The 15,473-nt window shown below is 36.8% G+C and overlaps 1 protein-coding gene across 1 annotated transcript in view; it reads left to right on the top strand.

The window, feature by feature from the left end:
* LOC101723048 (lipoxygenase homology domain-containing protein 1) overlaps positions 1-15,473 on the top strand; it is a 74,153-nt gene that overhangs the window by 15,116 nt on the left and 43,564 nt on the right. Inside the window, exon 2 of the mRNA XM_087185413.1 lies at positions 5,637-5,800. Coding sequence (XP_087041539.1) covers positions 5,637-5,800 — 164 coding nt within the window. The remainder of the gene's footprint in view (positions 1-5,636; positions 5,801-15,473) is intronic.

Here is a 15,473-nt window from a genome sequence, read left to right as displayed (position 1 = left end):
AAATATATTTACATGCCCTTCAATATGTGGGTGATACAAGGCCAAAATTGTTTCCATTATCTTGTGCTAATAATAAGAACAATTATGAGGCAAATAAAATGTCCTAGTCCTTTGTACAAAAAATGACACTAATGATACATCATCTGAAGGACTTGTTATTTGTTGAGAAAGTTATATATTGTGTTGAAATATTCTTAATAATAATACCTTGAATATCCTTTCTCACACATGCAGACTTCATTTTTCAAAAATATTTAACAGGTCCTATAAGATTTTTGTAAGTCATTCATTCATTTTTTGCATAACTACTGTGTGCCTGATGTACTAGGCTCTGGAGATGCAGAGACACTTACACAGGAAATCGGCTGGGTGGGCAGAGGCAGAAGGTGAGTGTCCTGGCCTGTAGAGGCATGTGTCAGAGGCTGAAGCAGGCAGGGCTGTCTAAAAATGCCTCTTACAGAGTCTGTGACCTCTGAGCCGAGCCTGTACCCATGAGGTGTTCATCAGATGAGAGGAAGAAGAGAGGTGAAGGAGAGGGCATGCATTTCAGCAGAAGGATTTTGGCAACGTCCTGGAAGTAAAAGGAGCCTTTCAGAGAGCTGAAGCTTGTCATAGGGAGGTCACAGTATGAAAAGCAGGCAGCAAGATGGCCAGAGGCTGTAAATATTTGAGAAGTGGACATTGGTATTATTTTTGAAAAGCTAAAATAAACATTTGCCAGCATGCTAATCTGTAAGTAATACTAAAACATCGCCATGGACATAATGATGGAGAAAGTATTTATCCTGATCCCTGTTTCCAGAGCAAAGAGAGTACATTCAGTTTATCACCTCAAGTCTGCAAGACCCCCTTGGAACTTTTGTGGGAGCAGAGTTGATTAAGTAAAGGGCTTTGTCCCCCCCACCCCAAATGCCTGCAGTTCTCCATCTTCCCCCCACCACAACACTCCATGTCTCCCCCAGGTAAACTTGAGCAAATATTTCATGCAAAGCAATAGTGGTCCTTTTGGGCTGTCTCAATCCAGCCACAATTGTCACGTGGGAGTAGAAGGTTGTAGGAGTTTTCTCACATTCACTGCATCTTTCTGGGTCCCACTCTGTTAAGCCTCATAGAACCGTGTTTGTGTCTGATGTGCTGTCAGGCAAAGTGGTGGCTGTCCCATAGTTTGTTCTCAGTGTGGCAATTAGTTAACATAGACAGCTGTTGTCAGGAGTTTTTCCTCCAGGATGCCAAACTAACAATTACATGGTAAGAACTTAATTTACATGCATCTTCTCTGAACTTCTCTGAGTATTCAGTGGGTAGTTGCCAAGTAACTGAAAATGTGTCTAGACGCAGATGTTTCTATATTCAACAACAGGATTAATTTTCTGAGTGGCAAAGAGAAGTGCATGTACCACTGGTGCAGAATGCACAAAATAAGGCAAAGATAAAATGTTAAGATCTAAGAATAGGCTACAGGCTTCACTAGATATAGGGACGTGTTTGCCAAAATACAGTAACTCACTAGTACCATACAGAGAATCAACCTCCAGCTGATAACATTGTGAAGAAAACAGTTAATGGCAAGCCTTCTATCTATTTTGTTTTCTTTATTTGAGATATACAGAAGGGGTGCTTCAGTCAGATCCCTTTGCATACATGCTAATAACCAGGCACCTGACAGAAAGCTCTTATTGTACTTATAAATAAAAGGGAATGGGGAGCCTTTTTCTGTGAAAGGCTTTCAGGAGCTGTTCCAGGTATCTGTTGCTGTGTGAGAAATCTCTCCACAATTTAGTGGCTTAAAACAATATCTTTAATTACTGTTCACCTTTCAGTAGGCTGACATGCTTCATCAAGTTGAATTTTGCTTGGAGCCTCTCATGTGATTTCAGTTGGATAGTGCTGTGGTTGCAGACCTTGAAAGATACAGCTGGACTTCCGAGGTGGTTTGCCTGTGCTGCCTCACAGGCATAATGCTTGGACTGCTGCTGCTGTTGCCAACTTATGTGAGGCCTTTCTGTGTACCTTGAGTTTCCACAGCTTGGCTTCCGAGGTCCAAGTATTATTGTCTCAAGAAAAAGCATTTTGACAGACCCAAGTCAACTTAGCCTTCAGAATATCACTTCTACTGCATTGTATTGGCCAAAGGCAGCCTGGACTCAACCAAAAGAAATAGAGTCCACCTCTTACTAAACCAGCAAATCATCCACCCTGCAAGAGAGTGAGTGGGTTGGGAGATACCAGTGAGGACTTATTTGAACAATGCAGTGCGTCACTTCAGGACATGCCTGGTCTGTCTGGGTAGAGCAAACCAGATATTTGTGGATTGGTAGGGGCATGCCTAGAGACTATGACATGAGCTGGAAAACCAAGAGGACTTCATATCTCTGCACCCATCGGTTAAATCTTGCATATTAAATACGAATAAGCACATGTTTCAATACAGGCTAGAGGATATTTTTGAGTATGTTGATGGTCCAGGGAGGAACCTGCCAATTTTTATGCTAAAAAGACAGATAATGTACATTTTAGGCTTTGTGGGCCATGTGATCTTTGCTGCAGCTTCTTAGCTATTGTAGTGGGAGAGGACACAAGACAACATATAAACAAGTGAGCATAGCTTTGTGTCATTGAAACTTTACCAAAACAGACGGCAAATTTGACCCAGGGGCCATATTTTGCCATGCCTAGTCTATGACCTCTTCAAAGGAAGAACTTTTTCCTGTGCCTTGCTATTGAATCAATAGTAAACTTGGTATTAGAGACCATCTATGAAGTGCATCAAGTCTGATTTGACCAGGGGATTCACATAATGCCTTAGAGTATCTCTTGAACATACAACACAATACTTGTGTGTAATATGGGAACTTGAGATCTGTAAGTCAGCTGGTCCACAATTATTAATGGAATTGCAATTGTTGACATAGCAGTATATACTGAATTTTAGGATTTTCTAGTTCAACTATACCTACATGATTACACTTAGTTATATGACAATGGAAATAGCAGAGCACACATTTTTTATTTTTGTAAAAGTGGAAGTGTTAAACTTTACTTCATTATTAAGAATAAATTCAAATTTATTATGGAGTATTTGGAGATCATAGAGTGTATCTAAACTACCTTTAAAATATTTTTTAAACAAAAAAAATAAGCCTCTTGGGATGTAGTATCCAAAAAATTTCCTTTTCTCTACAATAGGATAAGAGAATGAAATAGGCCTGTTTAAGTTAGATTGTCAGCAATAGTTCACTGCATAACCAACCAACTTTTAAAAAACCTTCCAGAACCAGAAAAACCTTCCAGAACACCAATAAATGTAAGATAAATATTTAGATTTCATTTATATTGAATTTTCTTTATTCCTATGAGAGTGTTCGATGCTATTTTCTAAAGAGATTAACAGATGACAGTATAATTTGTATGAATCTTTGTAGTTAAACAGCAGTATAAAAATAGAAAACAAAGAAGCTTGTATAGACAAAGTATCTGAATTTGGTGGGGGTTTTTGGTTAAAAAGTTTTACATTAGAAAATTATTTTAAAAATTTGTAATTTTGACACATACATAGGCAAGAGAAAAACTCTAAACATATTTTTAGCCCAGTTATAAATAAACTGTTTCACAGGATAATGGAATTTTTAATTTAAATAATGACTCATAATGTTTCTCTATGTTATTTTCTACAAATGCTCTTAATTATTTTGTGTTTTAGACAGTGAGACATTCTTAGAGAGGTTAAGTGATCAGGTTTTTAAAGTATTTTAGAAATTATGAAAAAGATTTTTTCCAGTTTCAGAAAAGACTTAAAAATCAACAAAAATAACTATAGGATATGTTTCATTAGTTATCCTACCACTAAGGCTTTTGTCATGGTAACATGCTAATTCCAAAAGAGAGGAAATATTATATGAATCAGGGGTCCTTCCCATGTGTCTGTATTTTAGCGAACAAGATATCCCAGCCTATCTGTAAATTCATGCCTGTCCCTCTCCCTGTGGTATTATGAGGTGAAAATTCTATAGCAAGGCCCAGGTAGCAAGACAAGGAGCTAAGGAAAAAATGTGAAAGAAAACCTAACCCTAAAAAAGGGAAAGAGATTCTTTTTTTTTGGTACTGGGGATCTAACTCAGGTCCTTGAGCTTTCGAGGGAGGCGGCAGAACCACTGACCTAAATCCCTGGCCTGGGAAAGAGATTCTTTAAAAACACAGGTGTGAGGTTTGCCGTCTGATTTGGTATAATTATGGAATCCTCAGTGGGATTATAGTGTGCATGATTCCTACTTTGTCACAGTAAGTCTGACTTTCTCGATGCGAACTGGCTATGAGGTAGAGCCAGCAAAGCGCATCCCTGTGGAATCTGCTACTCTTTTGGTGTTCTGGAACTGAGGCTTAATTTCTATCTTTATTATCAAATGTAACATTATACAAGCTTTACTTATGTGAGTTTTATCAAATTGGTTAGAGATCTTCAATGATGTCTGTGGATATATAGGTGGGAGAAGGGAGTAGAATTAATAGATTTAAAGAAAAGGCAACATCTTAGTGGATGAGTCATTGAAAATTCCTGTGTTCAGAATGGTGATGGATTTTAATCACAGTTTGGAAATGTAAATTTTACTCACAAGACAGTACTTGTTTATGGAGCCTTTGAAAATGACAAAGATGTCTTCAAATTGCTCTTCCCTCCAGGGGTAGCCCATGATGAGCAGAAATGCATGCCCTACACAGCACTGTGGCAGGCTTGTTATGCTAGGCCGTATGGTGAAGACCCAGGGCCAGAGGGCTCGCCTGCTGAGGGGTTCATAGTGCAGTTTTCCACAGTGCATTATACTATTTCAATTTGTCTTTCCACCTAAACCAATCATAGAACAATGCATAGATCTTTTAAAAAGATGTTTTCTGTCATGCTCTGCTTGCCTCAACCTTTTTGTACTTCCAGTCTCACTGCAGGAAGCTCAAATATCTATTCTGCTTATATGATGCATTGCCTTTCTTTATTTCCAACCCAGTTTTTCTTCATCTGCCCTCCCCCAAATCCAGTTCTTTTCACTAAGCCCTATTTATACAGCATTTTCCCCCTTACTGTTGGTTCATTCCAACTCTAAGGGGACTCAACAATTTTTCATGAAAAAAAAAAATCAATCATAGTTTTTTTTTTTCTTTTTTTTTAGGCCTTCTGCATCCTTACCACTGTTTGACTAAGATCACCAAACTGTGTTACTAACCCCAGCTTGGCAGGACTATTCCTTGGTACAGATACAGTAATGTCCTCAACTCAGGCTCTCAGTACAAGTCTGTCATTCATGCCCACCCAAAGACTGGAGAGAAGTACCTAACTCCTAAATCTTTCAGCCAAATGCATAGTTTTAAATGCCTTCAACTCAGCAGTTTTGCCCATTATATCTATTGTTCTGTTTATATCTATTTTTCTGCTATTTTCTATAATTAAAATCCTACAAAGTGTCCAAAACTTTTTCATATCCTTACTACCAAAGAGGAGGTCCATAATAAGCAACCATTTCAGTACTTCTTGATTGTATCAACTATTCAATTTGTAACTGAGTAGACTAAATAAAATTCTGCATTTTCCTAATATTAATAGGGTTTTCCTTCATTGCTTCATATTGATTTCATTTTTTCCTTTGCAGACGGGGACTGGAAGGTGACTGTTGCCACTAGGGATCTTGAAAATGCTGGCACCACGGCAACAGTATTCCTTTGTGTCTATGGAGAAACAAGATGTTCAGGTCCTATTATTTTGGGGTCTGGAAAACACCAGCTGTTTAACCCTAACAGTGCAGATACATTCAAGGTAAAATTGATTGCTACAATATATCACAGTATACATTACCTAAGATAGACCCAAGATGATTTTTTCTTGTTTTGGTGTTGGATTTGCATTAAGTTTTCTTAATATTCATGAACTATTTTATCCTAAAGGAGCTAGGAGAGAATGGTAATTATGGGAATATAAGATTGTGGTTCCTCCCTCATTTTTATTTATATAAAGATAAAAATGTATATGGATTAAAAAAAATTAAAAATTACAGCACAAAAATTTACTACTAATCTTATAAGAAAATTGAGTATTTTTGTTTTTGAGTGTCTCTCCTAGTCCCAGTCTTAACCCATAAACATGTTTTATACAAGCACCAGGTATATATGAGTGTTAAAATTTTTTTTAAATTTATTGTGATAAAAGACACATTACCATTAATCTTCTGCAGAATACTCCCCCTTGTTTTGAATATATTTATCCCATCATTCTTGCCACTTTCTGAAGCAGATCTGGAAGTCACCTTTTGTATCTTTAGTTGTGCTGTCATAGCTGCCTCAGTATCCTGAGTCTATTTAAAATATTTACCTTTCATGGTCATTTTGACTTTAGGAATGAGCAAGAAAACATATAGTGCCCAAATGCAGTGAATAAGGTGGATGCAGACACACTGTACTGCTTTTATTTTATATAAATTGTTGTAAACATCTTGAATGATTTCAGGACATTGAAGCAGCTATGATAGAACAACTAAACACACTTGTGAAAGAAGACTTCCAGAACTGCCTCATCAATTAGCAAGAACAATGGGCTAAGTTTGTTGGAAATGAGGGAGAGTAATTTAGGAGGGATTTATGGCAATGTGTCTTTTATTATAGTAAATGTTTTTTAAATTTAAACATTTACCATATATTTTAATTATACCATGTAAATGATGAATGTGAAGCTAAGGTAGACAGGAGGTGCAGTCTGTGGTAAAGTTGTGATCTAAGTTATCAAATGATCAATATTTAAATGCTAAATTTCCCACTTATAAGCATGGTGATCTGGACATGTTACTTAGCCTATCTGTGACTCAGTTTCCCAGTAACCTTTCTTTCCAAGGGTTATTTTGAGGATTTAATGAATTAATTTTTATTGCAGTGTCTGAAATGTTGAATAGCTGCTGCTAATATCATAATACATAATGCAATTTTGTAGCATACCCTTCTGAGTATATTACTGCTTATGCAAGAAGCACTGTAGACTTCTTAGTTATAACTTTCATTGATTAAATACTGAGTGATAGGACATAGATAAATGGAATATTTGGGTACTGTTGAATATTTAAATGGTTTCTAGGGTCATACAATTATAAATAATACTGTGATGGATATACTTTTAACTTTCTTCTTTTTTAAACCAGTGCTATCTTGTTTTCTTTTGATGGATTACATGAAATGAGATACTTACTTTGATCCATTTGGCAATCTTTTAGAGTATCTGCTTTATACAGCACAGTGCCTGTCACTACTATTGCTGCCATAGTAAACAATTGGCAAAGTTTAGCTGTTAGTAATCCTTACTACACAACAAATCATGAGCTGTTCCTGACACACGTAATATTTAATGTCTTCTAGTTAAAATTTCTCAAATCTCCTGCAAGTTATAGTACATGACTGTGAATTTATTGAAGTTACCTTAGCTGTTATTTTTTGTTAAAAGAGTTTTATTGAAATGTAGTTCACATGCGATAATATTCACACATTTAAAGCATACAATTCAGGATGTTTAGTGTAGTCACAGCTTTAGACAAAAATCACTACCTTCTAATTTTAGAGCGTTTTCACCCCCACCCCGCCCAAAAACTTGTACCCATTAGCAGTACTTTTCTAACTACCTATTCCCCAATTGTAGGAAACTAGCAATCTACTTTCTGTCTTTAATGTGTCTGTTCTGGACATTTTATATAACTGATTTAACGATACAGAGGGTCTTTTGTGTTTAACTTTTACTTAGTACAATGTTTTTAAGGTTAATTCCTGTGGAGTATGTATCAGTACTTCATTATTTTTTTCTGTCTAAATAGTATTCCATCATGGATAATCACAGTTTATTCATTGCCCAGTGGATAGACATTTTGGTCATTTTTACTTTTTAGCTATCATGAATAATGCTGCACAAACACCTGTGTACAAGTTTTTGTGCAGACATGTTATTGTTGTGGCTTACATGTAGATGTCCCCCAAGATCCTCATGTACTCAGAGGTGGGGCTTTTGAAAGTTAATTGGATTATGCAGTTTTGCTCTTACGAGATAGGGCCTTGTTGGAAGAGGTGGGTCACTTAGGGTTTATCTCTCTCCTTGGCTCCTCCTTTAGTCTCTCTCTCTCTGCTTTCTGGACACCATGACTTGATCAGCTATTCCTCTGCTATCCCCCTCTGCCTTGCTGTCCCACCTTTTAGCCATCAAATTATGGACTGAAACCTCTACAAACTTAAGCCAAAATAAACCTTCCCCTTAAGTTGTATATGTTGAGTATTTTGTCCCAGAATGAGGAAAATAACTAAGACAGTTATGATTTCTTTTGATTATATACCTAGGATTAGAATTGTTGGATCATATTGTAACTCTGTGTTTAACATTTGGAGGAACTACCAAACTGTTTTCCAAAGTGGGTGCCTTATTTTTACATTTTCTGTCAGTATTGTACAAGGTTAGCTCTTTTTCCACATCCTCATTATTATTTATTGTCTGTCTTTTGTTAATAAAGCTACCCTAGGAGGCGTGAAGTAGTATTTAATTGTGTTTTTGTTTGGTGTCTCTGTGTGTGTGTGTGTTGCTGTTTTCATTTGTTTTGTTTTGCTATACTGAGGATTGAGCACAGAGAATTCTGAGCTACATCCCCAACCCAGTTGTAAAATTTTTATTTTGAGACATGCCCAGGTTGGGCTTGAACTTGAGATCTTCTTACATCAGCCTCCCAGAGTGTTGGGATTATAGGCCTGCACCAGTACACCAGCTTATTGTAGTTTTGATATACATTTCCCTAATGATTAATGGTTTTGAGTGTCTTGGGCACTTGCATGTGTTTATTGGAGAAATATCTGTTCACATCCTTTGCTCATTTAATAGCATTATTTATCTTTGTATTCATGAGTCTAAAAGTTTTATATATACATATATATATAGGAAATGAATCTGTTATTATATATATGAATTACAATTTTTTTTCTCATTTTGTGGGCTCTTTTAATTTTCTTGATGATATGAATTTGAGTTACTTTCTAGTGTCCTTTCCAATCAGCCTGGAGGATTTCCTTTAGCATTTCTTATTGATCTGTTAGCGATGAATTCTGTTTTTATCTAAGAATATCTTAATTTGCATACAGAGTTCTTGGTTGACAATTTTTTCTTTCAGGACTTGGAGGATGTCATGCTACTGCTTTTTGGACTTCATAGTTTCAGATGTCACCTATAGAAGGTACCTTGTGTGTTTATCTTTTGTTGGTTACACGATGCTTTCCTTGTTTTTGGCTTTCAGCAGTTTGCCTGTGTTATGTCTAGGATCACCTTGCTGTCGGTTTTCATAGCTATTGTGGTTGTGGGGTTTAAAGCATGCTGTGGATTTGTGGAGAGGGGTAGAGAGTAGATCAAGTTACAATGCAGGAACTGTTGTTCTTATGAAGGTTTGTATTTTCACTGAATAAATGCTCCTCAGATTGTTGCAAAACTTTTGTTAGTTTTCAGAGTTCTAGGAAATCTTATTTCAGTAATATTTGTTATTGCTTTTTTGGAGGAGTGGTTTTACGGTGGGCCTCACTCTTCCATTTCAGAAGCCCTGCTTTACCCTTTTTTATCTTTACCGTATTTTCTTCTTTTTAAATTCACATTTCTCTTCCTCTATTAAAGGATCCATTTAGGTCTATGATTTTTATAACCTGCAGAAGATTAATAAGAATGGACCCAATGTAAGTGTGGCTTTTATCCTACATTATGTCATGTGATCAAATCCATGAATCATTAAGGCACCAGCCAGGTGGTTGGTGAGACATTGATTATCTTTTTACTGTTAGGACAGTGAAAAGTCTTTTCATATATCTGACTCATGCAGTATGTTATGATGTGGAACATCTATAACCCGACCCAGTGATAGGTTTTGAAAAAGAACTTGATTATAGGACTGGGTAGAGAGTAGAAGAGGATTTGAGATCGAAGGGGTTAGCAAAATGGTGTCAGTGGCTATCTAGTAATTTTGATATCTATTCTGTAAAGACTGTAGAGTCAGCCCTATCAGTGCAATCTGAATGTCACTGACTACCAGACTGAAGGAAATGAGACATCATCAGAAAAACAAGGCAAACATGAGACCAAAAAGTCCATTATGGCAGAAAGTTTAGAGAAAACTTGCATAAAGGGGTACCTGGAGATCGTAGATTGGACTTCATTCCGTTGATAACTCCTGAATTTTATCCATTGGCTGACATGGACTCAAGAATATCTATTAAAAACATGAAAATTTAGTAAAAGTGACTTGGCTCAAATTTGTTTAATATTTGCTGCTTTCTCCTGGGACATTAATTGTTAAATTTCCCTTGTAATCACTCTTACCTTGAGGGCATCATAAAGATATCATGTGTATCTTACATACTTATTATTTACTAATAGCCCCACCCAGGGATTTAGCTTGCATTTTTATGCAAGTGATTTTTTATTGCATTTTTGCAAATTGAAACACTAAATAGTACTCTATTGCTTGTAAAAAGTTAGAGCCTATGCCATTCACTCCTAGTAGTAGTTTCTTACATCTGGTTTACTACTGCATGAAGTCAATTAATTTTGCAGATAAATAGGTTTAATATTTATTATGAGCTTAGGGGGCACTTGCATAATCATTTGAATATCCTTTACGTTCCTTAGAATAGATGGAATAATACATTTCAGCCTTTCAAAAACCAATTTGTGGGGCCAGGGATTTAGCTCAGTGGTTCCGCTGCCTGCCCCGCAAGCGCAAAATCCTCAGTTCGATCACCAAAAAAAAAAAAAAAAAAAAAATTTGTGTCAAAAGCAATTAGAAGACCTGTATTTGAGTTCCCACTCTATCCTTTACTATCTGAGGAAATATGGATAAACCACTTAACATTTCTAAGCTTTAATTTCATCCTTTGTGAAATGGGTACAATAATACCTCATAATATTATTGTGAATATTGAGAGAATTAAAAAAAGACTTCATATAAAATATAAAACATCCTTATCATAATGTTGAGACTAACTCTTATAATCCTGCCTACAAATTGGAGTAGGCTTCCTGATGGGGTGGGATTTAAGATGATTTGCAGATGAATGAAAGCAGGAAGGCAGCTTTGGCAGATGGTTTGTAGGTGGCTATTGTTGGCATGGGGGTCTGTGTAGAAACAACTAGAGGCTGAAGTAGGAAGAAGGAACAGAGGGAACCAAGACTGGGTTGGCTGGGCTAGCAAGCCAGTGAGCACTGAGTACATAAGTAATATCAGGAACATTTATCTTAGGCCTTTTAATGTTTAAAGGTTAATTGTCCAAGTGTACCTACAAATTATTAACTATTAGCTAAATGGATGTCAGTGTGTCATTTTGATTTGGGCACAACTCTATGACTTTCTTCTGTGTGTATCTCTTTTTTATTTTCTCCTTCTTCCTTATGCTTTTCTCTTTTCATTTTTTTTTTTTTGGGGGGGGGGTACCAGGGATTGAACTCAGGACCTTGCACTTGCAAGGCAAGCACAGTGCCACTGAGTTAAATACCTGGTTCTTATTTTTTTTTTTTAGTAGAGCTAAAACTTGCAGTTTAGTTATATTTCACATTGACTTCATTCAGCAGTTTAGAAATTGCAGCACTAAGCAGTGTCCCACTGACACAAGTGACTTTCTTGTGGATGGCAGATCCTAAGGACAATTTAATTTGATCGTTTCCTTCAGCCACAGAAGTTTAAATATTCTTAAATGATATCTTCTATACTTGGACCACCCAACTTTCACTTAGGAATTCTTGTAAAGAAGAGTCAATGGAATTGTTCCTTTTTAATATAGAACAAAGTTGGAAATCAAAATCCCAATGCAAATGACTTCAGAAAGGTGGCAGAATAGGAGGTTCCTGACCTTAGTACTCTTCACAGAAAGACTAGCTAGCAGCTACTCACAGACAAGAATATGTCTGTGAAAATTCCAGAAGCTGGGAATGATGTTGAAGCATCCCTTTGCAGCACAAAGCCTTAAAAATAATAACCTTTGGAAGGGTAAGGGAAACAATTTTTCTTGGACTATGGTCTCCTACTCTCAGGTTAGCACAGCTCCATACCCCAAAATTTCCTGTGGTCAATAGTTTCTCCAAGTGGAAGAGAGCTTGAGGCAGACATTCAGCTCTCTCACTGTTCAGGGATATTTTGTGAGAGGCCCAATTTTGTCTCATTTCACAAGAAGTGAGAATCCTAGGGGCTCAGCAGGATTTGATTACCTGGAGTCAACCAAGAACAAAGTGACTAGAGCACAGATTTTGGTGCAGTACTATCCCTGCTGGCACTGTCGTCACCCTACCGAAACCCAGTCAGTAGCTCTGCTCACCCACAGAACTGAACTCTTGGCATTGTCTGGCTAGGGAACAGTCTGTGGTTCTGTCTGGCTATGTCTGCAGCCAGTTGTCTGGCCTAGCCATGGAGCTCAACTTATAGCCTACCAGGGCCAGTGATTGTCTCCAACCGTGGACGATAGCCTGCCACCCTGCCTCACCAAGACACCTGAACAAGGACCCAGCCCAGTCACAGAGCCCAGCCTGTGGCTCTGCCAGGGAAGGGGGCAAAGCTAGAACCCCATGCAGCTGTGGAGCAAGCCTGTGGCCTAGTGTGACCAAGGAGCCAGGCCAGCAGCTCTGCCTGCCCATGGACTCCTACCTACGGCTCCACATGAACATGAAACCCAATCCACGGCCCTGCCTGACTACAGAGCGGAAACTATAGCCTCACTGGGGGAGTCCAGCCAATGGCCCTACACAATTGTAGAGCACAGTTTGCAGCCCTCCCTGCCTCACTATAGGCACAATCTTTAGATATTTCCAACTTGGGAATATAATAATCTGAAGCAAGATACCACCAAAGGACCCTACAAGAATGCCAAACAACTGATCCTCAAGAAATGGAGATCTATGAACTGACTAACAAAGAATTTAGAATAATGTTCTCAAAGAAATTTAGTGAACTTCAGGAAAGCAGTTAAACCAAGCAGAAGAATCAGTGAGCTGAAAGGTCATTTGAAAATGTCCAGTCAGAGATGCAAATAGAAAAAGGAAGAGACCAGAGTAAAGAAAGCCTATTTGACTTACGGCACACCATTAAGTGAAATGACGTATGCATTTTTGGAATATCAGAAGGACAAAACAAAAAGAAAAGAACAGACAGTCTATTTAAAGAAATAACAGTTTAAAAGCTTCCTAAATTTCAGGGAATAGTGGGTAGCCAGATTCATAAGGCCTAAAAGTCAATTGAAAAGTTATATACTGAAACATAATTATAATCAAAATTCAAAGAAAAAGAGAAAATTTTGAAAGCAGCAAGAGATAGTTTCCATAAGACAATCAGAAGCTTTGTAGGTAGAAACATTACAGCCCCAGAGGGAGTAGTAATATGTATTTAAAGTACTGAAAGAGCAAACTAACAACCAGGAATTCTATACTCATAAAACTTGTCTTTAGAAGTAAAGAAGAGGATTTGGCTCAGTGGCATAACATCTTCCTGGGAAGTGCGAGATCCTGAGTTCTATTCCTGGTACCAAAAATAAAAAGAAGTGAAGAAGAGATAAAGACTTCCTAAACAAAATCTGAAGAGTTGTGTCATCATCAGATCTGTCTTCCAAAGAATACTAAAAGTGGTTCTTCAAGCTGAAATGAAAGCATGCTATTTAACAATGTAAAAATGTATGAATGTATACAACTCACTGGCAAAGGTACATACAAAGTCAAACCCAGGATTGTCTGGTATTATGATGGTGATGTATATATCACTTTTATCTCTCATGTAAAAGTTAAATATTTTAGAATGACTATAACTATAACAATTTCATATGGAGGCATAGCATATAAAAGATGTAAACTAGGGCCGGGGATTTTGCTCAGTGGTTCTGCTGCCTGCCTCACGTGCAGAAGGACCTGAGTTCGATCCCCTGTACCAAAAAAAGACATAAAAGATGTAAACTATGATATCAGTAACCTAAAATGTGAGGTGAGAACTAAAAGAATAGTTTTTGTATGAGCTTGAAGTTAAATTGCTATGAGGTGATAAGCTTAAATATCACAGCTACTCTTATATGAGAAACCCAAAAATATAAAGAGTAAAACAAAAGATAGATAATAGGAAATAGGGAGATTGTTTTGTTTTGTTTTGTTTTGTATTGCAAAAAGTAAGGGGATCAAGAAGGGAAGGGAGGGGAAAAAGGATGAAAAAAGAATTAAGATGTGTCGTATACATGTACTAATTCCCTATGAAGAATGTAATCATTACGTACTGTATACATATACTAATACAGAGTAAAAATTGAAAAAACCAAAACTATAAAATAGCTTTTATAAACTTCATGGCAACCACAAAGCAAAAACTTATAGTAGATACACAAAAAAGTTAAGAGAATGAAATCAAAACATTGTGATACAAAATTCATGAAATCATAAGAATGGAGAAACTATGAAACAGTCATGAAACAACAAAATAGCTATAGTAAGTTTTTACCTCACAATAATTTACATTAGATGTCAATCGATTAAAGTTGGTGAGAAGACACAGAAAGAGTGGACAAATGAATAAACAAAACAATAATAAAGTGGTGCCTATTGGAGACTTCTTTAGCTTAAAGAATACAGTAGTTTGAAAGTGAGGTCATGGAAAAAGATATTCCATGCAAGTGGTTACCAAGAATAGCAGTAGTGGGTATATTTATATCATATACAATAGACATTCAGTCAAAAATCATAAAAAGAGATAAAGAAGGCCATTATATAATTTAAAGGGATCAACTCATGAAGAAGGCATAGCAGTTGTAAACGTTTATGCACCCAAATATCAGAGCACCTAAATATATAAAATAAATACTAATAGAACTAAAAGGAAGCCAAGTGTGGTGGCAAGTGTATGCAATCTCAGCAGACTGGGAAGCTGAAGCTGGAAGATCAAAACTTTGAGCCCAGCCTGGGCAATTAGCAACCTTGTAAGATCCTATGTAAAAATAAAAAATGAAAAAGGCCTGGGATTGTAGCTCAGTGTCAAGGCTGTGAGTTCAGTTCTCATTGCTACCCCAAAAAATCCCTGCAATGAGAAATAAACAGGAATTCAATAATAGTAGGAGACTTTAATATCTCACCTTCAACACAGAATGACAAATACAGAACATTTCACCCAAGAGCAGCTTCATAATAGCGTCAAAGGCACATAGAACATTATGTAGGATAGACCATGTATTAGGTCTCAAAGCAAGTCTTAATAAATTCAGAAAAATTTAAATCATACTGAGTTTCTTTTCTGATTACTCTGGTGTGAAACCAGATATCAATAACAGGAAGAAAACTAAAAAATTCACAAATATGTGGAAATTAAACACATTTCTGAATGATCAGTGGATTGAAGAAAAAATCAGATGGGAAAAACTTGAAAAAAAAATGTAAAGATCTTACCAAAACTTATGAGAAAGTTAGTGGAAAAAGGAGCCATAAA

This window comes from Heterocephalus glaber, unplaced genomic scaffold, assembly GCF_053883595.1.
Source record: "Heterocephalus glaber isolate CG9 unplaced genomic scaffold, H.glaber_assembly_v1.0 deba00000281, whole genome shotgun sequence".
In the NCBI taxonomy this organism is placed as follows: Eukaryota; Metazoa; Chordata; class Mammalia; order Rodentia; family Bathyergidae; genus Heterocephalus; species Heterocephalus glaber.
The sequence above is the reverse complement of the archived record's forward strand: the minus strand, read 5'-3'. Positions and strand labels throughout refer to the sequence as shown.